Source organism: Diospyros lotus, chromosome 13, assembly GCF_014633365.1.
Source record: "Diospyros lotus cultivar Yz01 chromosome 13, ASM1463336v1, whole genome shotgun sequence".
Classification (NCBI taxonomy): domain Eukaryota; kingdom Viridiplantae; phylum Streptophyta; class Magnoliopsida; order Ericales; family Ebenaceae; genus Diospyros; species Diospyros lotus.
Window position 1 is genome coordinate 12,009,360 of NC_068350.1, and position 24,591 is coordinate 12,033,950.

Below are 24,591 nucleotides of genomic sequence, written 5' to 3' on the forward strand. Positions count from 1 at the left end.
AGTGTTTTTGACAATAAAATTAACGTAAATGGTACTAACAAAAGTGTTCGTGCAGTTAACACTATTTGATAACTATAATATTTGAAATTTTAAGTACTTTTTTTTCGCCAAATGTCTCAAAAATAGAAAAAAAAAAAAATCTTAGAAGCATTTTGATTAAAGAAATAACACATTCTTTTTGGCCCTTCAACGCTCGGCCGCACGGGCTCTTAAACCCTGTTGTTGGATAGGAGCATTGGAGAAGGAAGTGAATAGGATTTAGAAGAAAAACACTCAATAGTTGTTTTGTTTGGATAATTACATTCAATTATCGGTTAAATAGTATAAATGATTATTAAATTTTATATTAAGATATAAAAAAATTATTGAACTTTAATTTATTGTACAATTCAAAACTATTATTAATTGTTGTTAAAAGAAACTAGTGATATGATGACGTGGCTAATAAGGTGGATAGCATAAATAGTCATTAAATTTTACACAAAAGTATAAAATGGTAACTAAATTTTATCCTAAAGTACAAAAACATTAGTATTTCGTTAGATGTTTTTAACAGCAATTGACGGTAGTTACAAAATTGTATACTAAATTGAAATTCAGTAACTTTTTAACTACAAACTAAAGTTCATTGATCTTTTTTTTGTACCTTAATACAAAATTTAGTGACTATTTAGCCTTCAGTTCTCTTTATTTGGGCCAATTAATCAATTAATTAGATATAATATCTAGCTTATCATAATTTTAATTTTATCAATCACCATAATTACTCAAAATAAAGCCAAGAGAGATTAGGCATTTTGTGCAATTTACCAGCTGAAAAAGGGGCCAAAAATCAGTACCCTTCTTAATATATTGACAACATCCTCTATGAACAAAAATAAGCATAAAATTTCATTCAAAATTCGTAGTTATTTTTGACAAACCTACACCACCTCCCCCCCCCCCCCCCCCCCCCCAAAAAAAAAAAAAAAAAAAAAAGAGAGAAGAAAGAAAAAAACATGGCCTACGTAGATGCACCAAAATTAGGTATCACCAGCCAAGAAATTGGTGATTGGAGGTTGAACTTGGTCAACCCATACCCATACCCATACCCAGTTGAGATATGCCTAAAACTGTCTGACCAATTGTGTCTGATCTGAAAGCTGAATGGTCCACCCCATTCATTGACTATTCAAATTTGTTCAAGTGCCTTCTTGCCTGATCTCAAGAACCATGCAGCCCCTTCTATTTCCCTTTTATTTATTCATTTTCATCAATCAAAATTGACTAAATCATCCTTACATCATCATCATTATTATTATTATTATTATTATGTGATTTGAGTCATTTTTATAATTTATTTTTCTTAGATGAACACCCATCTATTGCATTAATTGAACTAAAATTAAATTAAATTAAATTAGACCGAAAATAAAAATAACAAAAAAAAACCCATCTAGATAGATCCCATGTAACCATTGGCAATGTTTTTATTTATTTATTTATGATTAAATTTAACTTGACTTTTGATTTAATTAACATTGTAATGTATAATAGATGGGGGTGTCTGTGTAAACAAAAATGTAAAACTAAAAAAACTTCCAAAAATATTTTAATCATGGAGGGTAGGAGGAGCCCATAATAGGTTAAACTATAGTAAGTCTTTAGTCAATTTACCTAACAAAATTTGTAGCCATCACTTATTAAGTCTGTATTATAATTGAGTACAATTATTAGACCACAAATCATATAAAATATATGATGTCATTTTTAAAAAAAATTAATTTTTTTTATTATATAAAAGTAAAAATTTCAAAACACGAGAACCCGACGAAATTTCTTAAAAGTAAACACACTGATTGTTTAAAAGTGTATTTTTTTTGTTCATAATTTATGATTAAAATCACTTGTTAGAATTTTTTTGACGACGTCATAAAATATGGTTAAATTCTATTATTGGGATACAAAATCACAATTTTTTTAAATAAATCAACATTTAACTTTTAACTTTGATGATAAAAGGTTATAAGCCTCCATCCAAAAGGTCAAATCTTAATGTTTAGTTGTTTAAACTCTCAACCACTTGTGGAGATATGGAATTAATCTGCCGAAAATGAAAGGTTGACAGCGTTGCACTGAATGAACAAAATAATACTATACATATATATATATGTATTTATGGAGGCCAAAACTTTAGCTTAATTATTGAAGGTGGTCCCTGCGGGCATCAATGACTTGATCTCCGAAAATGAACGGATCCATTCCGATGCTCGCCACGTGGCAGCCTTTCATCCGCCGCCGACAGTTTTTTTTTTTGATTTAAAATAATTTGTTTCCTCATTTTATTGGCTTTCGAGCTCATTATTTATTCTTATTTAAACCCAAAAGATTTTTAAAAATTACACCGCGTACGTTGTCGAGAAACAACGCAGCGCCGGCGGATAGTTCCGCCGCGCGCCGCCGACATCAACGCGGAAGAATACGTCCGGCCAAATCAGCGGTCAATAGTAGCCTACCCAAGTGGGACCCACTGGGGTGGGTATGGGTAATGATGTAAATTCATAAATTCCGGATCGGATCTAGAATGGGAACTAGTAGTAAGTAAGACTTGTACAAGCGAAGCTTTCAATATTATTATTATTATTATTATTATTATATATACTTTGTAGCGATTATCTGTATTGTGTTAAAGATTTGAGTCTTAGTCGACAGTGATATATATATATATTGAATATTTTATATAATTCCAAGTGGGCCGTACAGCCACGGGGGGTAGCCATGCGTGAAACACCCGGATGCTCTCACACGGCCGGTACTTTCCCACCATCGCTCAAACAGGAATTTCTCCCCCACCCTCTCTCTCTCTCTCTCTCTTTTCCTTTACCGTTACGTCGATAAAGTCTGAAAACGAGCACTTTACCTGTGGCGCCTTAAAGCCTTGGACGGATTGACGCTTGGAATTCACCGGAAATCTCCGTTCGTCTCTCCAGATCTCCGATGAAGGGCGGCTCCGGCCGGTGGTTCACGATCGGCCTCGTTTCGGCCTGGTACGCCTCCAACATCGGCGTCCTGCTGCTCAACAAGTACTTGCTCAGCAACTACGGCTTCAAGTACCCGATCTTCCTCACCATGTGCCACATGACGGCTTGCTCGCTGCTCAGCTACGTCGCCATTGCCTGGATGAAGCTCGTGCCCTTGCAGCCGGTCAGGTCGCGGGTTCAGTTCAGCAAGATCGCGACTCTGAGCCTCGTGTTCTGCGGTTCCGTCGTGAGCGGGAACGTGTCGCTCCGGTACCTTCCGGTATCGTTCAACCAGGCCGTGGGGGCCACCACGCCATTCTTCACGGCGGTGTTTGCGTTTTTTATGACGGTGAAGAGGGAGGCCTGGCTCACGTATGTGACTCTCATTCCTGTCGTTACTGGGGTTATCATTGCCAGTGGGGTAAATTTTTCCGTTTTCTTTATTGTTTCTGTGAATTGAGTTTTCGATCTTAGAGTACCCGGAATTGGATTGATTGATGGCTGGAGTGTACTTGTGAATGAGCAAATTAATTTGAAATTCGTGAAAGGGAAACGGTAAAGAAGGGGGAAGTTGGAAAACATTATGGAGAATTTGTTTCTTTTGCGAATAAAAATAGAAGAAATGAAATGAAATGGTTTTCCGAGAAAATGGTGAAGGAAAAGAAATAAAGAAGATAAAATTGAAGGGTCACTGAAGGAAAAAATAGAGAAATTTTCTATTTTCCCTTCTTTACATTGCTTGAAAAGGTCCAACTTATTTCAATTACTTAAATAACAGAATTAGTAAATGACGAGGACCTACTCCTTTCCAATTTTGTCTTTCTAAGTGCAGAAATTATCTTTCTATTTATGTTTACTGATCAAAATATCAAGCAAAAATTCTTGAATCTTATGCATTTTATCCTTCCAAAATTTGTAATTTGCTTAATCTCTATTGTTATGAGAATTTTTGTGACGTTCTGCTTAGAGATGCTCTGTTGTTTTGGTTTATCTTTGATGGAAAAAGAAGGGACGGAATCCAAGTTTAGGAAAAATATGCATATATATCTAAATAAAATCTATCATGGATACGTCTGGAAGCAAAACTGTCTACAAATAATGCATCTATACAATAGTTCTTGGGCACTTGTCCATATAGGAGTCCCTTTGATATATTGATATGTGAGATGCATCAAACATAGGTATGGTTCATACTCAGAACTGCCCGTGCTTCGTAGTTAAATCAACATAGTTAGATAAGACCCTACTTGACCATAATGTAGATGGTAACCTGATAAGTTGTGACACACTTTTCTAGAAGGCCCTAATAGCTAGAATAATCACAACTCCTCTGTAACTATTGAAGACTGTAATGTATATCTAGAGGATTTCATCTAGAAACATCAGATTGCACATGAGGGATAATGATCTAGAGGCATAAAGCGGATAAACCTAGCCAAAAATCAATAGCGGTGAATGAGCAGGATCTGTAATGTTGGTGTTGCAAACCGGCTTCTATCAACTATAAATAAGTGGGGGTTCCTTGAAATTGGAGATGAAGAAACCCAATCAGCTTATCACTAATTGCCTCCCTCCATCACTAGAAAGATTCTCTCCCAAACGCCAGAACTCCTTCTCAGCCCACTAGGAAAAAAATATTCTTAAAGTCTTGTAATTTCTTTTTTTTTTAGTCTCCTATTAATAAAATATATTTTTTTATAACTCTCTTCCTCATTGATATTCCAACAAGTGGTATCAAAGCCTCCTTTGGTCATAAATTGGGTGTCAGTCCATCAGCCACATATTACTAGAGTCCCATTCTATCTTTCCATATTATTCCCTATCTTTCCATATTATTCCAAAAACTCCTTTGTCATGGTAGAACCCATTAAATCATCTTCTATCACTGTCACACTTTTCTCAGGGAAAAATTATGATTTTTGGAGCATAAAAACGAAGGCATTTTTCACTTCCAAGACTTTTTATGGGACATTGTACAAAGTTCCCCAAAATTTTGATTCAATTGCCATCACAATTGAACAAACAAAAGATCTGTCAACTCGAGTAGTGACATAATTTATGGGCTCTCTAGAAGCATATGAGCAAAGATTGAGTAGGAGATAGTGATATGGTAGAAAATGCCTTACAATCTAAGCTGAGAATAAGGTCAAAAATTTCAAACATGGTTTAAGGAGAATAAATGATTTTAGAGGAGAAAACTCCGGAAATAAAGAAAATAACAAAAATACTCAAATGGGAAAAGGAGGGTAACGTTCCTCCATGTGGCATTTGCAAAAGGAATAGCCACTTGAAGAAGGATTACTGACATTGTGGGAAGGAAAAATGTCAACATTGTAAAAAAATTAGGTATTTCAAAAAGAACTGTCGCAGCAAAAATGATCAAACCAAACATATTGAAGAATTAGAGAAAGAGAAACATCTATTCTATGCCAGCCAAGCTGCCAAAGAAGAAAAGATGGTCAAGTGGTATTTGGACCACAACTGCAGTAATCACATGACTGGGGGACGAGACAATATTCTACAAAAATATATAAATCTTTGAGATCAAAAGTCCAAATGTGCAATGGAGTAGTTGTGGATACAATAGGAAAAATGCACTATTGCTGTTGAGACAAAGAAAGGTTTCCGATTCATCGGAGAAATCTTGCTTGTACCTAGTATAAAAGAAAAAGTATTGGGCAGATGATGCAAAATCGATATGCTCTCTATTATAAAGGAGATTTTTTCACAATATATGATTGGAGAAATGGAGTGAAGATGAATGGAAGCAGAATTTTCCTATACCGTGGAAGTATGCCACAACATGAGTCATGGGGGTGAAAATTAATGATCCATGGCTATGGCTTTGAGATTTGGGTACTCAATCTCAATGCACTAAAGATCTTATATCAGAAGAATATGATGAAAGGCCTTCCATTGCTAAATGGACAAGGAAGAGGTATATGAAGGCTGCCTCCTTGGAAAACAACATCAACTATCGTCTCCTTTAGGAAAGGAATGGAGAGCTAAAGAGCCATTGGCTCTAATAGCCTAATACACACATATATTTGCAATGTAATGTGGATGCTATTTCTCTACGACAATAGGTACTTCATTCTCTTCATTGATGATTGCTCTAGAATGACATGGGTATATTTTATTCATGAAAAATCGAAAGTATTTGGAATATTCAAAAAGTTTTAAGAGCCAAGGTGAGAAACAAAGTGGATGCCATATTAAGGTAATCTGAAGTGATCGTGATAAAGAGTATAACTCTCACGAGTCCGATAAATTCTGTAAAAATTAAGGTGTTGAGCCTCAATTAACAGTCAGCTACACATCACAACAAAATGGGGTATCAAAAAGGAAGAACTGCATGGTCATGGAGATGGCAGGATCAATGATGAAGGAAAAAGGGTTTCCAAACACATTCTGGGCCTAGACAGTCCATGTTGTAGTCTACCTGCTAAATAGGTGTCTGACAAAGCCAATTCAAGACAAAACTCCATTAGAAGCATGAGTGGATAGAAGCCCTCAGCTAAACATCTCAAAGTCTTTGGTGTATATGCTATACTCATGTGCCTGAGATAAAGAGGCACAAACTACAAGACAAACTGAAAGATGCATCTTCTTGGGATATAGTATGCAATCAAAAGGTTATTGGGTTTACAACCTAAAGACATAGAACTTGTAATCGGTTGAGATGTAGAGTTTGATGAAGCTCCTGTCTGGAACTGGTAAGAAGAGAAGGTTGGGAAAAGGAATATCACTATGCCTATACAACCTCCTCAAGAAAACAATACAACTCTAGAAGGTGAAAGATTAGGGACTCCTATTGGTACTACTCCAACATCACAGCAAGAAGGCTCTTTTCCAGAATCTACATCCAGAAGGACGAGATCCTTAGCTGTGATATATGAAATATGCAATTTTGCTATATTTGAGCCAGAAGAAGTATGGGTAAAAGTCCCCCCTCAGGTAAGTATGAGTAGAAGTTACGAAAGAAGATATCAAAATTATTTCAGAACAACACATGGGAGCTGGTGAGTTGTCCAGAAGGCGAAGAAATCATTGGAGTGAAATGGGTTTGCAAGACAAAGCTGTCATGTACCTAGGGTTTAGCCTAAGGTTTGGATTGGAAATTGGAAGAATCCAAGGGGATTAGGACCAAGAACAGAATGATTGGAGGGGGAATTGGACAGAAATAGGGGGAGATAATAGATAGAAATGAGGGAGAGTTGCAGATTGGAATAGAGAAAGGGAGAGATTAGAGAAAGAGCAGAGGGAAACGGGAGGGAGATTGAGAGAGAATTCAAGAGAGGGAAATGAGAGAATTCATTCATCAATTCAAAACATGCCTTCCCATCCTCTAGCTGTGGCTTATATATAGCCTAACAGCCTTCCACATGCATCCATGTGCAGTACAACTATAAGCATAACTGCCTATAGCTAAGGACAAACATCTATAACAGAAAAGGGAAAGAAAATTACAATTACTGTACTGTGTAATGCATTCGTAAGCTAACGACTACTATATTTACTAATCTACCCTTGGGGTCGTGACAAAAGCTTAACCCCAATGGTTCAATATAGAAGCACAAGGCAAGGCTTATGGCAAAGGGCTATTCACAGCAACTAGGGATTGACTAGAATGAAACATTTGCCCCTGTTTCTTTCCTAGACACAATAAGAGCATCAATCAGCCTAGCTGCTCAAAAGAAATGGAGCATCTACTAACTAGATGTCAAGTTAGCATTCTTAAATGGACTACTTGAAGAAGATTTATGTGAAACAACCACAAGGGTTTGTTGTCAAAGGAGAGGAACACAAATTTCTTTGAGTGAAGAATTGACGACTTCACCTGTCAAGGATTCAGGGGAGCAAAAGTGAGCCAATTTTATACTTCAAGACTCAAGGTGAGGACACTCTCATTGTCTTTCTATATGTAGATGATTTAATCTATACAGGAAACAATGAGAAGATGATAGAAGATTTTAAGGCAGATATGGTGATGACATTCGACATGAGCAACCTTGGTCTGATGCATTACTTCCTCCATGTAGAAGTGAATCAAGAAAAAGACAGGATCTTCATCCCTTAGAATAAGCACACATAAGGTCTTGAAGAAGTTCAAAATGCAAGGATGCAAGATAGTTGCTACTCCACTTATGAATGAGAAGTTGAAGAAAGGTGATGGATCTAAAAGAGTAGATGCTTCGCTCTATAGAAGTTTAATAGGAAGTATGTTTATATCTCACAGCTAAGGCTGGATGTCATGTATGCAATGAGTATCTTATCAAGATTCCTGGAAAACCCAAGTCAGGTACACTTTGGAGCAACCAAGAGAATTCTAAGATACTTACAAGGAATGAAGGACTTAGAGGTTTGGGGTAGATCCAAAACCAACTCAAAACTAATTGGGTATGCAAACAATGTTGGGCTGTTTCTGTAGGTGATATGAAAAACACCTTAGGGCATGATTCATGCTGGGGTCTAGCTTCTTATCAGCTTCAAAGAAACCAGGCACAATCATAAGCAGAAACCAAATACAAAGCTGTAACAAATTCTGCGAGTCAAGCTATATGGCTACAAGCATTCTAGAAGACTCGGGCAAACAAAATGAAGAGCCAACAGAGATATTATGTGACAAGAAGTCAGCAATTGCTATAGCTAAAAATCCCAGTCCTTCACAGCAAAATAAAGCACATTGGCATCAAGTATCACATGATACGAGAAACAATAGAGACCAAAGAGATTGAGCTCCATTATTGCAAGACAGAAGAGTGGATCACGGACATATTCACAAAGGCACTATCAAGAGATAAGTTCAAAGAACTATGGTACAAGCTTGGAGTATCATAATTTTGCATCAAGGAGGAGCAATAAGTTCTGATGCATACTTTTCTAGAAGGCTCTGTACATCTAGAATCATCATAGCAACTCTAGGTATTGAAGACCATGATGTACATCTCGAAGATCTCATATAGAAACATCAGATTGCACATGTTATGAATAATGATCTAGAAGCATAAGGAGGAATACCTCAGCCACAAATCGGTGGCGGTGAAGGAGAAGCATCAGCAATGTCAGTGCTGCAAACCAAGAACATCAATAAATAGAACACCAAAATAGGTGGGAGTCCTTACAATTGGAGCATGCAAAAACCAAGAACACCAATCAGCCTACCACTAAGTCTCTTTACTCCCAAAACTAGAAGGATTCTCTCCCAAACACTAGTGCTTCTTCTCAGCCCACTAGGAAAATAATATTCTTGAAGGCTTGTAATTTCTTCTCCATCAATATCCTATTAATGAAGTTTTTATTTTTTATAACTCTCTTCCTCATTTATATTCCAACATAACCCCTTATTATGATCAAACTGTTTTCTCTTGCCTCTAATTTTTTATCTAGCTTGTAATTACAACTACATGAATTTCATTGACCATCCTTAAATAAATCATGACACTGATTACTTTTAATGGGGCACCACAAATTTTTATGGGGGCTTTACAAAAGGATGCATAAATTATACTTCATTATGGAGATGGAAGGCAACAAAGGCTCACCTTTGTTACTCCTATTTCTTCTGATGGCAATTTCTTTTTGTGGCTGCCTCTCCTAGATCAGCAGAGAGAGAGAGAGAGGGAAATAAATTGACCTTTTTCAAAAATATTTTGATCAACTAAACTTACATTTCATATATTCTGCTTTCAACCTGCTTAATTTGAATTTTAAGGTGTCCGTCTATAATTCAGGTCATACCTTATTTTGTCTTATCCACTAAGAAAATATGATCAGTATAATAACATACATCAAGGCACCTCTTATTGGATATGTGCTGTGAGTTCATTCATCATAAGAACAAAGAGGTAAGGGCGCAATGCTTATATAAGTGCTAACACATATTTCTGTTTGTTGATATATATCTTTTTCTTTCAGACGATATATACCTTTAATAACCTATATATAGGCAATTCAAACCTTTTCTTCTCTAAACCTCTCTATAAGACTTCTTTGGGAACTCTGTAATAAACCCTTTCCAAGTTTATAAACACCACATGCGAATCTTTTTGTTTATGTCTAGAGCTTTCTGATAGGTGCCTCACTAAGTAGATAACTTCCATTGAAGATCTACTAGGCATGAAACCAAATTGGTTTCTAAAAATTGTAATTTCTTTTCTTAATATTTTTTCAATCACCCAACTTGAAGTTTCATAATATAGCTCATTAGCTTGATCCGTTCTATGGTTTTCATAACTTTGAACACCTCCTATATTCTTATAAATGGGAACTAGAGTGTTCTTTCTTCAATTGTCCAACATCCTTTTCCATTAAAGGATCACGCTAAATAATCTCATTAACCACTAAATTCCTTCTTTTCCCATGCATTTCTTCACTTTTATTGAGATATTATCCAATCAACTGCTTTACCATTTTTCATAGCTTGCTTCACTTCATTTTACATCTATAGAATGGCAAATAGTTATAGGATGGTTGTCTTCTTTTTTTTTCCATATTAGTGATTGCTTCATGTTGCGTAAGCTGATGAGAAATAGGACATAGCAATTTGAATTGAATTCTTTGTTTCCTGTTTTCCTTTCCCTTTTTTAGGGATGATATTGATAAATCTCAATAGTGGTCGTTAACCCGCTCAGTTAATGTTTTGAGAGGAAATGGTGATAAAGTCTCTAATCACTTTGTTACATTGCTGCAGGGTGAACCAAGTTTCCATCTATTTGGGTTTATAATGTGCATTGGTGCTACTGCTGCAAGGGCATTAAAGTCGGTGCTTCAAGGAATTTTGCTTTCTTCAGAAGGGTAATTAAATACTTGTATATAATATTTTTTACCATAGCAAGATTGTAGAGATATTTTGGGTCATTAGTCTTGGTACAAAATTCATCGACCTACTTTACCAATGATCTGGCTATTCATTATTTCGATCTTCCAGGGAAAAACTGAATTCTATGAACCTTTTGCTGTATATGGCACCAGTAGCTGTTCTATTCTTACTTCCTGCAACACTGTTAATGGAAGAAAATGTGGTTGGGATCACAATAGCGCTTGCCCGGGATGATAGCAAAATAATATGGTACCTACTCTTCAATTCTGCATTGGCATATTTTGTGAACTTGACCAATTTCTTGGTGACCAAACATACCAGCGCTTTGACACTCCAGGTACGCCTTTTTATTTTTTGCAGGAGCATAGCTTCTGTCCAGTTTTAGTTTGGTGGTGATATTTACTAAACATAACAGAACATGCACTCATTTTAGTTATGTGTATAAAAAAAATGGGATCTCTTTTTTTATCATTGGAAATATATATACAAAGAAGTTTTACTTAGAAAAAGAAAAAAGAAATATATGTTCAAAGAGGAGAATACTTCTTTCCTCTGGGATCAGGGATAATTGCATGAGGGACTTCCTTTGGTTCCTTTTTAACTTTTGAAATGAACAGCTACTATGCCGTATTTCCCAGGCTATTGGGGAGTAATTGTTCAAATGCACGTCCAACACCAACTTTTCAATCCTTGACCAGATTGTGGTTGTCAAACTTATTATTAAATGTGCATCAAGAGTGCTTTCTTGGCGATGCATATATATTTGCACTAACCCTGTTTGATGTGTTACTTTCCTAGTCTTACCTTAAATAACTGAGATCACGAATGTCAAATTACTGTTAAGTCCACTTGTTTTTCTGGTATGCTTGTTTTTCTGGTATGTTAAATTCTTAGATGTGTTTGTTAATGATGCATAGAAGGTACTAATATTAATCTGCTTGAAGTTTTGTTTAGTGAATGACAAGGTTTTAGAGGATATAGATACTAATTGATATGGTTTTTTGGTTAACAATTGTACTTGAGATATTTTGTTAGATCTGCATATAGCAGCCACCGATTATTAATTAAAACGGGTGTTTTTTAATTCATGTTATGGCATGGGAACATAAGTGGAAATATTTTGATAGGGATTTAATAGTCATGGATGCACTTTCTATTCTGATAATAGTGAAACCCCAGATAATATTGTATAGTGAGTGCCATGGCTAATTGCTCTAAAGGATGTCCTAGATTCTTAAATCCTCCGGGTTATTGTTAATGGCTTTTAGATTTTATTTAGAAAGAAAATGAGAGTAATATTATGGAAAGTTGCATCTTGAGAAGTGTAGATGAATTAGAGAATTTCGAGATCAAATGGAACAGGAACTAACCGGAAGCAACTTCCATAGTGGCAATTCAAACTGCACGCTAGATTTCTTGTTGAGTTATGCTTTTATGATGATATGCTACTGAAGACATACACTCAACATGAAAACTCATGCAGATGGTCTGATCTTGATGCTCTTTCTTGTTTCCCAATAACGTATATCCTTGCTGACATTTACCTGTTAACTTTCTTCTCGAAACTTGTCCACTTTGAGAATGAATTTTCCATTTTTTCCAGGTCCTAGGGAATGCGAAAGGTGCTGTTGCTGTGGTTGTTTCCATTCTAATATTTAGGAATCCTGTCTCAGTAACAGGGATACTAGGGTACATACTTACCGTCATTGGAGTCATTCTATACAGCGAGGCCAAGAAGAGGAGCAGATGAGACTGCTTTTCTTCTACTGTATTCTTTCTCTAGTCAAAATGCCGGCAGACCGTTACGGAGCCAGTTGTAATTCTGCTTGGGCTAGATCATTATGCAGTTGCCTATATTCATTTCTTTGGAACCAAAAACCAGTGGCCCAGCGCTCTCGAGTGGATAATTACCAAAGGAAGAGCTTTATTAGCCGGCCTTTCTTCTTGTGGGGCAGCCATATTTAGTCATTCTTTTGGTGTAAATTTGAACACAAGCCTTGTCGGTCTTCTTGTTCTTGTTATTTTTCTTCTTATTTATCCTTTTTTGATCAAATCATAGAAGACATTCCAATTCAACCATTGCTTTATCATTAGAGTTATAATTATACTCTTGTAGAAACAACTGTACTATGATGTCTTGATAACTAAAGATTTATATTACAGTCTTTGTGAAAACTCTGTACAATGACTGCCATTGATTCAACATGTATACAAGAAGAAACGCCTTCGCCTTATTTCTATACTTCTCTCTCTCTCTCTCTCTCTCTCTCTCTCTCTCTCTCTCTATGTTGTGATTTGGGAGAGAATAGTCAATGTAACTGTAATACTAGGTTATTGTGTTGATGGAATTTTACAATTTAATAATATGTTGTCATTTATTTAGATCATTAATACATAATAGTTGGTGGCTTTTTTTTGTTTGCTAGGTTTTTCTTTTTGACTAGATTATAATAGTTCGTGATTTTTAATAAATATAAAATAGAGTTTATATTTAGGAGGTGTCAGACATTCACAGTATGATTACATAACAAGTACATTATTAGATTGTAATTTCAATACATTAATGTCATATTATAAATATATTAAATATCTTTTTAAAATATTGAAAGGACAAAGTGACTGTAACTTATTAATTGTGTTGTTCTCAAGATAAAATACTAAGTTTTAAGTGCAAGAGTGTGTCTTGAGGAGGTGGCAAGTAACCCTCTGTCACCTAACCTAGTGATGAGTCTTGTGACAAGAGACTTGGTGACGAGAAAGTCTCTTAATGACGGGAGACCTAATGACTGAGTGACTTGATGACTGTAACAGGATACTTGATGATCGAGTAACCTCTTTAGTGACGAGAGACTTGATGACCGAGAGACTTCTTTAGTAACGAGAAACCTGTTGAGAAAGAAGCAAGTTCACCTGTGAACCCTCCGATACTTAAGTCAGTATCATGCTTGAAGAGGAATTTGAATTTCAGTAGTGTAATGGACATAACTAAACAAGGAGGATGACTCTCCTATTTATAGAGAAGGAGGAGATTGACAGGTGGTAAGGGACCCACCCTTTTAGGCTAGCATCCCAGAGGCGATTTTGATTGATTCAACCATGGCTCTCGGCTAGGTAGGCCTTTTGCATGTCTTTCCCATGGATCAGGTCTCGCATGACACAATTGCAAGGCACTCTGTGCATGCGACATGGGTGCGATGCACTTGGTGCTCATGGAATGGCTACAGGGCACTCGACCCACATGGTTGTGCGCACAAGGGCCTCTCAACCTGCGTGTGGGTAGGGGTATCCTGATGTCGCGAGCGGGTGAACGTCTCTCAATGCCACATGGGTGAGTCTCTCGGTCACTTGCGTGCGTGCGGATAGGTCTCTCTATCACTCGCGAGCACATTAATGGGTTTTTGGGTGCGCACACGAGTAAGTCTCTTGGTGCGCATGCAGGTGAGTCTCTTGATCACCCACGTGCGCGAATGGGTCTCTCCATGTGTGTAGGGGTGAGTCTCTTGATGTCGCACGACACGCCCACACGTTGCCACCAACCATGTTGCGCCTTGCATGCTTGCCTGCTACCTTATGGCTTGCTTCATAGTTGCATTGCTGCTGCACAGCCTTTCTCACTATTGTGCTCGATGTTGTGGCCTGTGCTATGCTTTTCTTCTATCTCTTCACTTTTTGTTTGCCATTTAGCCTTTTTTTCCACCCACTTAATTTTGCCTCGTGATGGGCTTACCCAATGTACAATGAGCTTATTTTATCATACTAGGGCTCTTTAGTGGGCATGACAATTGGTTCACACTCTGCCCCTGAATTTCCTAGTGAGAAGAGTAATTGTCGACCTGTCTTCTCTTGAAGATTTTTTTCGAGGGTTTTTTCCTTAATACTAGCTTCCTCTATCGCATGGACTTTCTATTCCTCTTCAAGTCAAGTGGCCAAGATGACTGGTGAATTTAAATGTTGAGGATCCATGCCAGTTGATGAGAACTTGACCTTGATTACTTTCTAAGAGATAATGTTGATCCAGCAATCCCATTTGTGGGATTATTGCCCAATTGAGTAAGCTTCTTTTTTTTTTTTTTTTTTGCTTCGGATGTCGCAAGATAAAGTTCTCCCTCATTTCGAGATGACTTCACTCTATCAAAGGTTATACTTTTGGAAGGTTTTTGATTTCTATAACCCATTGGTCCTTCTAACTTCTTTTAGACAATGGTCCTCAGATCATGTTCATGCACTCTCACACTTTTGATGCCGGGTTTGCCTCAAATTTTTCTTGTGCTTTCCCGTTTCAGTTGTCCATGCCATTCTCACACTTTGTGCGCTTCCAATTCTAGGCTTGTGTTTATTTCTTGCTTAGCTTTTCTTAGAAGAGCGATATCATGCTTGCTCCATAGTCCTTTGTAAATGATAGACAACTATTATACTTGCTCCCCAATTATTTGTTGATGATGTACCCTAAACCATTCTTATGCTTTTGAATTTTTTATTTTAACCTGGTCACATGCATTTTGTACTTTTGACTTTAGGTTATTCTTACACATTTATCGTTTTTTATTCTGGGTTGTTCTAGATCATCTTTGTGCTTTTGTGCTTTCAGTTTTTAATCCCATGTTATGCATCTTGCACTTCTGATGCTAGATTTTCCTTCTATAATTCTATCAATTCTCACGTTTTTAATTTTTGAACTATTGTCATGTTTTTGCACTTTGGTTTTTAAACAATTTTCACGCTTTTGCAATTCAATTTTTGGACGGTTCTCACGCTTTTGTGCTTCAGTTTTTGGACCGTTCTCACACTTTTACGTTTCGATTTTTAGACCATTCTCACCCTTTTGTGCTTCAATTTTTAACCCGTTCTCATGCTTTTACGCTCCAATTTTTAGCCTGTTCTCATGCTTTTGTGTTTCGATTTTTGAACTGTTCTCACACTTTCACGCTTCGATTTTTTAAACCATTCTCACGCTTCTACATTTTTTATTTTTGGACTGTTTTCACGCTTTTGCATTTTGATTTTTGTACCGTTCTCACGCTTTTGCACTTTAATTTTTTGAATAATAAGTCCCTAGATCATTCTTATGCATTTTGCACTTTGCTACTAGGTTTTAAATAATGAGCCTGTTGGAAGTGCCATATGGACATGTGTGTAATTTTAAAATTTTATCATCATAGATAAGTAGTGTGTTAAGCTCAAGGGTAAGTAAATAAGATTTTGATGATAACAAAAATATTTTTATAATATAGATATATTTTTTCATCTTCTTATGAAGAGATATATGTGTTTTTCATGGCTATGTATTTTAGGTTGACTGATAGTTTAACTTAAATCGACTGAAGTAAGGCAAAATATTTGTATTTGTACATGCATATCTTAGGTTGACCGAAGTTGATCAGAATGTTGGCTTCTTATCTTAGATCGACGGACCTACCCGTCGACCAAAGTCATGCGAATGGTTGCTGGGCAACTTCGGTTGATTGAAGTAATCCTTTAGGTCGATTGAAGTTCAACAGTTATTTCTAATTGTACAGTACTTTCTACATCTCTTTTTGTTGCACATTCAAGGGTATATTTTTCATATTGTTTTTCACCTTATACCTCAAAATCATATCCTGATTTTCTCATGCAAAAATTAAAATTTATTTTTGAAGAAAATATATTTTAACTTTACTTTTATAGATTCTGATGTTATTGTCTCTAACTCTCATGTCATTTTTGTCTCAAAAAGTTTATAGCTAATTTTGTTATCAGGCTGTCTCCTCAACTTTATCAAATTGATCTTTAGTGCAAATTATTTTTCTGGTGTGTTTGTATACTAAGATACCTACAGATGCTGAAATGTATCAATGGGAACTTAGAAAAGCTAGAGAACTTTTGAATTTCAAAATTGCTTTTTGTTTCTTTTTGTAACAACTAGTTCTCTGAAGATACATATATATATGGTGAGTATGGAAGCTATAAAGAGATAGAACAAACTATTGATAGAGCATTCAAATATGAGTGAGAAAGTTTAAGTGTTGAAAGTATGTTAGCTAGTAGAATTCTCAATCATTTGTGACTTATTTAAAATTATCTCTGGTTGTAAGTTTGTTATTTTTACTCACTTATTGTGTGAGGAGATTGTATTTGGTCTTAATGTGCTAGTGATTCTTGCTTAGATAAGGGATTGTATGCTAGTTCTACCTCCAATTAAAAACTAGTGTTAATTCTCTCTAGTGAAACCTCAAACTCAATATTGAGAGAGAGGACTAGACTCTTTAGAGTCAAACCTTTATACAATTCTCTTGTTCCTTGTGGTTGTTTGACTTTACTATTATTATTTCCTTTGCAATAACCACTTATTAAGATCACAAATTTAAGAGTTTTCAACAATAGTTAAAATTATTAATTTTCGAAAAACTCAATTTACCCCCCTCTTGGGTATTTTTCTAGGCAACACAATAGAATTCTACACGATCCATATGTAACTTGGATGTTTGAGCCATGCAATATTATATCACATATAATTAAATGAATGTGTATCTGAAGACTTGATGTTAAGTGGGAGCAAAAACTATTTCTACATTAAGCCTAAATCTTCCTCAAGTTGTGGAGGGTTTAGATTGTCCACACCAAGCAATCATTCCAAAACCAACTTCTTGTCCTCTTCCTGTGCTAGACATAGGATACCAAGCTACTAGCACCGGTCGTGTTCTCCTTGTCTTTTAAAACCCTGGCTCAACCCTTGAGTCAAATCAAGCTTACAAGAAACGAGAAGAAAGAGAAAATAAAAAGCAACAAAGCACAAGATAGCCAAGAGAATCACATAACCCATGTAGAAACCCTTTTCTCCTTCTAACCTCTCCCTTTAATCAACCAATTTAGAGGCCTAATAAAAGACCAAGAATTGGCCCCAAGCATACCCCACAAATGGTCAAGTGTCTGCCACTTACATGGAAGAAACAATTTCTCCCGAAGCTTCCATAGGCGATTTATGACATAAAATAGTTGATAGTTCCCTAACAATGGTCAACTGTTTTCCAACTCTTTAGAAAAACAATCAACAACTTCACGAAACAAGTCAACTGTTTTGACCTCCATGCTTCATGATCTAACAACTAGTTATATCCAGTCTGTTAACACTAAATGAACCCCATCATTAACACTTAATGATGTATTAAGACCACCATTAACAATTAATGGCATCGAGAACACAACAGGTACGCAGATCTAGTTTCAAACACTACATTTTTCGATGTGACTTTTTAGATTTATTGTCTAGTAGCAACCAGATAACATCAAACCCCTTTGATACTAGTAGAACAATTCGACCCAACTCAAGAATCTCTCTATCTTCTCGAGATGTTTTGACGATCTTGAGTATTGACTAGCAACAACCCATAACAATCTAAGAGGCAATGAAGTCTATTCATAAGTGAACCTATTATAGCTAAATGATTATCGTGTAATACAATCATTCTATCACTTAACATCTTAATTCGGTAAGAACCATGGAGTGACAATGTAACACTCCACTTCTCCAGAGCGTTAGGTAACGTAAGATTCCGGGGATATTTTTTTCAATCAACAAAAACTCAACACAAAACCATTCCCCGAAGATCCCGTTACACATTCTCGATATATCAACTATGAACCATCAATAAACTAAAACAGGTACATCATCACAAATGCGGAAGCTAGATCGAAATCTCAATAAATCATAATCGAACCCTTTTTATTCATAATATAAAGTTGAACCAACGCTTACATGACATCATCAAAATTAACAACATAATGGAAAATGACATAAAATAAACTATCCACTAATAGCCGTCACTCCTCGGCAATTCCCTTTCCATTCGCACTGCTGCCTTCACCTAGAAAGTTTGAATATTTCAGGGACAAAGTCCATATTAGATGATGAATCATCTAAGTGAAAGTTCAAAAATACATTTTTCATGAATGAATGCAAGACATGAAATAAACCAACACAACCTAGCAAGCCCTAACCCAAGAGAATCTCACAGTGCTTAACCCTACCACGAGAAAAGAGCAATCTCTCTAGAAGCTATGCCACCATACCGACACATCGACACGACGCGATTCTAGCTTGAGAGGGGCAAGTCAACGCATCTCTTTAACATCTCGGGAACAATCGTTACCAACTCCCGGCCCACGAGAGTCATATCAACGCAGGAACCCGGCTCACCACATTTACATCGGAGATTACGTTCCCACTCTAAGCATCCAGGAACCACCACACAATCTCAACTCCAAATTTTCACATGGACCACCTAATCATCCTAGTGCAACTTTCCTGACCAAACGGGCTAGCACGGAAACCAAGGTAGCTATCCCGACATACTCACCAGCACAAGATACCCCTATTATTCTGTCACGCCCTTGGAGAATTATGGCTACACTATCCAAACAACATCCTAGGCTGACATCCCACATGAACAACACAATATAGACCACCTAGTCATCCTAGTGCAACTTCCCTGACCAAACGGCCCGGCATGGAAACCAAGGCAGCTATCTCGGCATGCACATCAGTACAAGATACTCCTATTATTCCGTCACGCCCTTGGAGAATTATGGCTACACTATCCAGACAACATCTTAGGCTGACATTCCATACATACACACAAAACACAAGACAATGCCACATTTCACAATTCAATGTATCATATAAATAACATTTTATAAAATGCAATGCACAAGTTTAAAACATTTAGGGACGAACCTCCCTCATAAACCAACCTTTACCAGTTACCGTTTGCATGCAACAAAATCATTTTGCATGAAATCACAACACTTTTAGATAGAATAAACACCAAGTTGTTAGGGTAAAACACCCACAGTAAATCAAGTTTTGGGAAAGAACCACTCACAACTTAAAACCAAGTTTCCAGGTAAAGCACTCACAATAAACAAGCTTTGGGGGAGAACCACTCACAAGTCAAAACCAAGTTTTTCGGTAGAATACTCATTGTAAACAAGCTTGGGGGAGAACTACTCACAAGTCAAAATCAAGTTTTTCGGTAGAACACTCACCTCGAACGAAACTCAGAACACCTTGAATCTTGTGTCCAACCTTGATTTTCGTGCAACTCCTCAAGTATTTTGACCAAACCACCTCCTTACATGCCCTTACGCGTTGCCCAAGTGCTTTGCGCGTGTGATACCTCGCGTATGCTTAAAAAACCCTCTATCCACTAAACCCGAAGCACTCTCGTCTAGCACGAATTTATCACAACTTCGAATGAGAAACCCTTGGCCATGAACCCCTTATTTATAGGGTTTGAAAACTTAGCCACCAAGAAATACATATTGTGCAATCATTTCAAATCTTCCAAAATCTTTTCCAATCATTCCAAAATCTTCTAAGATTTTTTGCAATCATTCCAAATCTTCTAAGATTTTCTATAATCATTTCAAATCTTCTAAGATTTTATGCAATCACTGTTATCCGAATCAAATCTTATTCAAATCAAATCATATCTTATCTCTAAAGTCATCATGAGGTTTCATCTTATCTCTAACATCATCATGAGACTTCATCCTTATCTCTAAAGTCATTATGAGACTTTTCTTGAATCTCCCAAATGCCTCTAGTAAAAGGGTTTCAAGAATTACACTTTGGCCCAAACTTTTGGGTAATTGCACTTCGACCCTTTTCAACATAGTCACCGGGATAATTATTAATTGTATTTTAGTTCCTGAAGAATGGATTAATTACGCTAATACCTCTTATTTTTAGGTAAATTACACTTTTACCTGAATCTCAAAAATTACGATTTTGCCTCTAGCTCAAAAATTGAACTTTTGTTTTCAAACGTCCACAACCCCTTAAAATATTCTATTTCCTCAATTATGTGAATCTAAAAATCTTGAGTATTACATCCCTTACGATCATTCGATTTTCTCAACCTGGTAGACTACTGTACCGAAAACTATTCCCGATCCAACTTTTTTTGATACCTAAAATCATAACTCGTATTACTCATCAATACCACTATATTTTCCTTAATCATCTAGGGTCCGAGGTACCCCTTTCGGTCAATTCAGTCACTTAAAACTGCGATAGTGTATCCTATAGCCTCATTTCTCCAAAAAATTCATTTATGCCCTTTTTAAAATACCATTTATATCCTCAAGAATTTCCCGGGTATTACAGACAGCTCACAAACTTGATAACTATGTGTCCGATCTCATAAGTGTGATTAGATGACACATCAAGAAACTATTTTCCTAATCATTCATACTGCCTTAGTTAAGGACTTTCATGTCATATTAATAGTAGACCATATAGGATGTTCATCTCAACTTAATGAGAGTGATCGATCTTATCCACAAGCACCTGCCTTTTATTGTAACATCCCGCATCGAGTGATAGGAAGGACCGGAACAACTTACCTTAATAGGCCTACGCGAACTTCTCAGGGAGTCACCCATTCTTGAACTTCCCCAGCTCAAGCACGTTTAATCTCGGAGTTCTTTGCTGACATTCAGCCCAAAAGGTATCCAGCTGATTTTGTTTTCTTCCTTACTTATCCTCGATATATTCTACCATTCTCTGGGCTCTTAGGGTAGTATATTCTCCCCCCCCTTTAAGCACATGACGTCCTTGTCATGCGACCTTACAACTGGTCCCACCTCTCCCCTTTGGATGCTGCCATCCTAGAAGCCTGCCAGAAGTCGCTCCTTGTACAGGCCCTTGAGCCCCAGTGCCATTCCCCACTCTCATCGGACCGCCTTCACCAAAGGTCAGCTCTGATACCACCTATAACATCCCACATCGAACGATAGGAAGGACCGGAACAACTTACCCTAATTGGCCTACGCCAACTTCCCAAGGGGTCACCCATCCTTGAACTTCCCCAGCTTAAGCACGCTTAACCCCGAAGTTCCTTGCCTACATTTAGCCCAAAAGGTATCCAACTAGTGTTGTTTCCTTCCTTACTTATCCTCGATATATTTTACCCTTCTCTGGGCTCTTAGGGTAGAATATATCGAGGATAAGTAAGGAATGAAACAACACCAGCTGGATACCTTTTGAGCTACATGTAGGCAAAGAATTCTGGGATTAAGCCTGCTTGAACTGGGGAAGTTCAAGAATGGGTGACCCCCTGGGAAGTTCTCGTAGGCCCATCAGGGTAAGTTGTTATGGTCCTTCTTATCGCTCGATGCGGGATGTTACATTGATGCACTAGCAATACAAGACCACATAAAATGAATGGCCCCACCTCGCAATTGGATGATTCGGTGCATCATCAAATCTCACACATCAGCACACAAGACAACTGTGTCGCTTCAAGTCAAATGATTGATTATATAATCGCAACTTGATGACAAGATCATTATCCACAATGCCATATGATTCGTCATCAGTGTCATTTTCAGTGCATTGTTCTCCAACAACTACTCATGAGTTTACTACAAGCATCTCATGCTTTGTGGAATGTGACTCAACATCTCTTACCATTAGTATCGCATACTAATCAAGGTAGTAAACTTTCGTGCTAGTCCACCATCGATTAATCAGAGTCCCCATCTAAAAAACTATGGACTAGAAATATTCAAGAAATCATGTTACCAAAGTACCCTGTCATATATTTTTAACACCTTAAGAATGAGATCTCAAACAAGATTACTAGGGACTCATTCATATAGATACTGGAGAGTAATGAATGATGAAAAGTTGTCTTTATTAATAATATACAAAGATATATCATATAATTTACACCCTAATCAATGTCATCTAAATCTAGCATTATGGCACATGACTAACAGAACCCTAGATCGTTCTTGCGTATTCCACGCTTTGATACTAGGCTTCATTTGTTTATCAGAGTTTTGGTCTTTTTGTATGCATTCATTGTCCTAAAATATAAAATACACAAAAAGGGAATTGCAACAAGACAAAATGTCACTTTATTCATGCATTATTGAATGACAAATATAAATGTTCAAACTTTTAATCTTGCCCATGATACTTCCCTAAAGCGTACATATGAATTCAAAATTCTTTTGTAGGCTTTAGGCCTTTGAGTGATGAAACATGTTTATTGAAAATCTTTTGTTCTTTTATTGCTCTTTTTACCTTGAATTATACCCCTGGCCTCCAAGGTAGTCAGCTTGTTCTTCATTTCGGGCTTCTGTGTCCACAAATTTTTCCAGTTCCCTTTCCTCAATCAAAGCCTATATTTGATTCATTAAGTCTTGGCATTTGTCAGTCTTCTTAAGGAATTTAATAAGGTTCAATCCTTCAATGGCTGCCAAAATATTGGAGCATAACTGTGTGAGTAGGGTATATTCCTTGAATTAAAGTTGAGGAGCATCATCATATCTCATGGCTTTATTTTTCCTCTGGCTTACCCCTTCATCAAAGTCTTTTCCTTTTCTCTTCTTGTCCCTATCTTCGTTCTCTCCAACTATTTGCATTACTTCAGCTTGTAATATATACTTGTTGGCTCGAGTAAACAAGTCTACCAACGATGTAGACAGATCCAGGGCTAGGGATTTTTACAATGGTACCAATGTCGTCCCTTGGAGTATCGTAGAGGTTGCCACACCTGTTTGTAAATCTTGTACTTTGAATGTTATGTTTCTAGAATGATTAACATATTGTCTGAGGATTTATTTGCCACTTTATTGGATATTAAGCAAATATGTGCAGTCCTTCTTTCTAAGGCTGTTAATAATGAAGGCCTTGATGAATTTTTCCCTTAATTGGTCAAAATAGGAGATGGATCCCTTAGCAAGACTATTAATGTGGGTACAGAGGCACCCCGTACCCACATTAATAATCTATTTTTCGAACGCCATCCGCTGCCTATTTTTCTTTTAGGACTTGAATTCTCGGCGAGCGAAGGCAGTGAAACCTGGATCCCACCCGGGTAGCCCATATCTTTGGGGCATAGGTGTCCTTCAAATTCAGCATATGACCATGGTTGTAATCGTGGGTACGGAGGCACCCCGAATGTGGGATCGAGGGTGCCACACATTGTATGTTGATGAAGGTGTTTTAACTATCATGAAGTTAGCCTGGTTATGCTAAGAGGTTCTGTCCCCAAAGTAATTGCCAGTTGTATCACTTTGGTTATAGGGATTGACTCCCTCGTGAAGCTGAATAAGGGATAGTGGATTGGCTTCAGGCGATATATGGAGATGTTTATCTTTTCAAAGCAATTCCAGTATATCAAGTTAACCAAGCTGCCACTGTTTACCAGTATTCTTCCAATCAGGTGTTTGGTGATTACCCCTGAGATAACCGAGGGATCATCATGGGGTATTATAATCTCTCCTTGATTGGCAGGTATGAAAGTGATAGCTTCTTCTCTAAACTGTACTAGCATCATAGAATTAACTTGGTAAGCCTGTCGTGTGTGGGCTATCTTTGATGATAAAGTGTGGTCTGCCATGGTCTCTCCTTCTGATATCATGTAAATAGCTTAGTTGGTCGGTTGGTTGTCCACCAATGGATTCCGTCTTTTCACTCTTCTCTTGTCACCATGTTGCCTTTCATCTGCTCATTCATCCCATCTCTCTACTTCTTCTTCGCGTCTTCTCTTGTCCTTGTTGCAGCCTTCTGTTTCTAATCAAGGACTCAATTTGGTTCATCAAGTCTCGACATCTATATATTTTATGCCTGTATGTTTTGTGGAATCTGCATTAGGCGTTTCTATCTCTCCTCAATAGGTTCGTTCTTTCAATGGATGTTAAGATGTGAGTTGGAAGCTCAAAGAGTTGAGTGTAGTTCTTGTAGTGCAACTTTGGAGGGCCCTCACTTCTCATTGGCTT

At 37.1% G+C, this 24,591-nt stretch overlaps 1 protein-coding gene across 1 annotated transcript; it reads left to right on the forward strand.

The window, feature by feature from the left end:
• Positions 1 to 2,734: 2,734 nt before the first annotated feature.
• Positions 2,735 to 13,063, forward strand: LOC127789171 (probable sugar phosphate/phosphate translocator At3g11320). The gene is made up of 4 exons (XM_052317981.1): positions 2,735 to 3,420; positions 10,693 to 10,796; positions 10,930 to 11,158; positions 12,425 to 13,063. The coding sequence occupies exons 1-4, from the start codon at positions 2,977 to 2,979 to the stop codon at positions 12,569 to 12,571; spliced, it is 924 nt and encodes a 307-aa protein (XP_052173941.1). The 5' UTR covers positions 2,735 to 2,976; the 3' UTR covers positions 12,572 to 13,063.
• Positions 13,064 to 24,591: the final 11,528 nt, after the last annotated feature.

Excerpts from the sequence above, each read along its gene's own strand:
- LOC127789171 (XM_052317981.1), top strand. The coding sequence starts at position 2,977 with ATGAAGGGCGGCTCCGGCCGGTGGTTCACGATCGGCCTCGTTTCGGCC. Across the intron at positions 3,421-10,692 it reads GGGTTATCATTGCCAGTGGG|GGTGAACCAAGTTTCCATCT; the intron begins GTAAATTTTTCC and ends ACATTGCTGCAG. Across the intron at positions 10,797-10,929 it reads ATTTTGCTTTCTTCAGAAGG|GGAAAAACTGAATTCTATGA; the intron begins GTAATTAAATAC and ends TCGATCTTCCAG.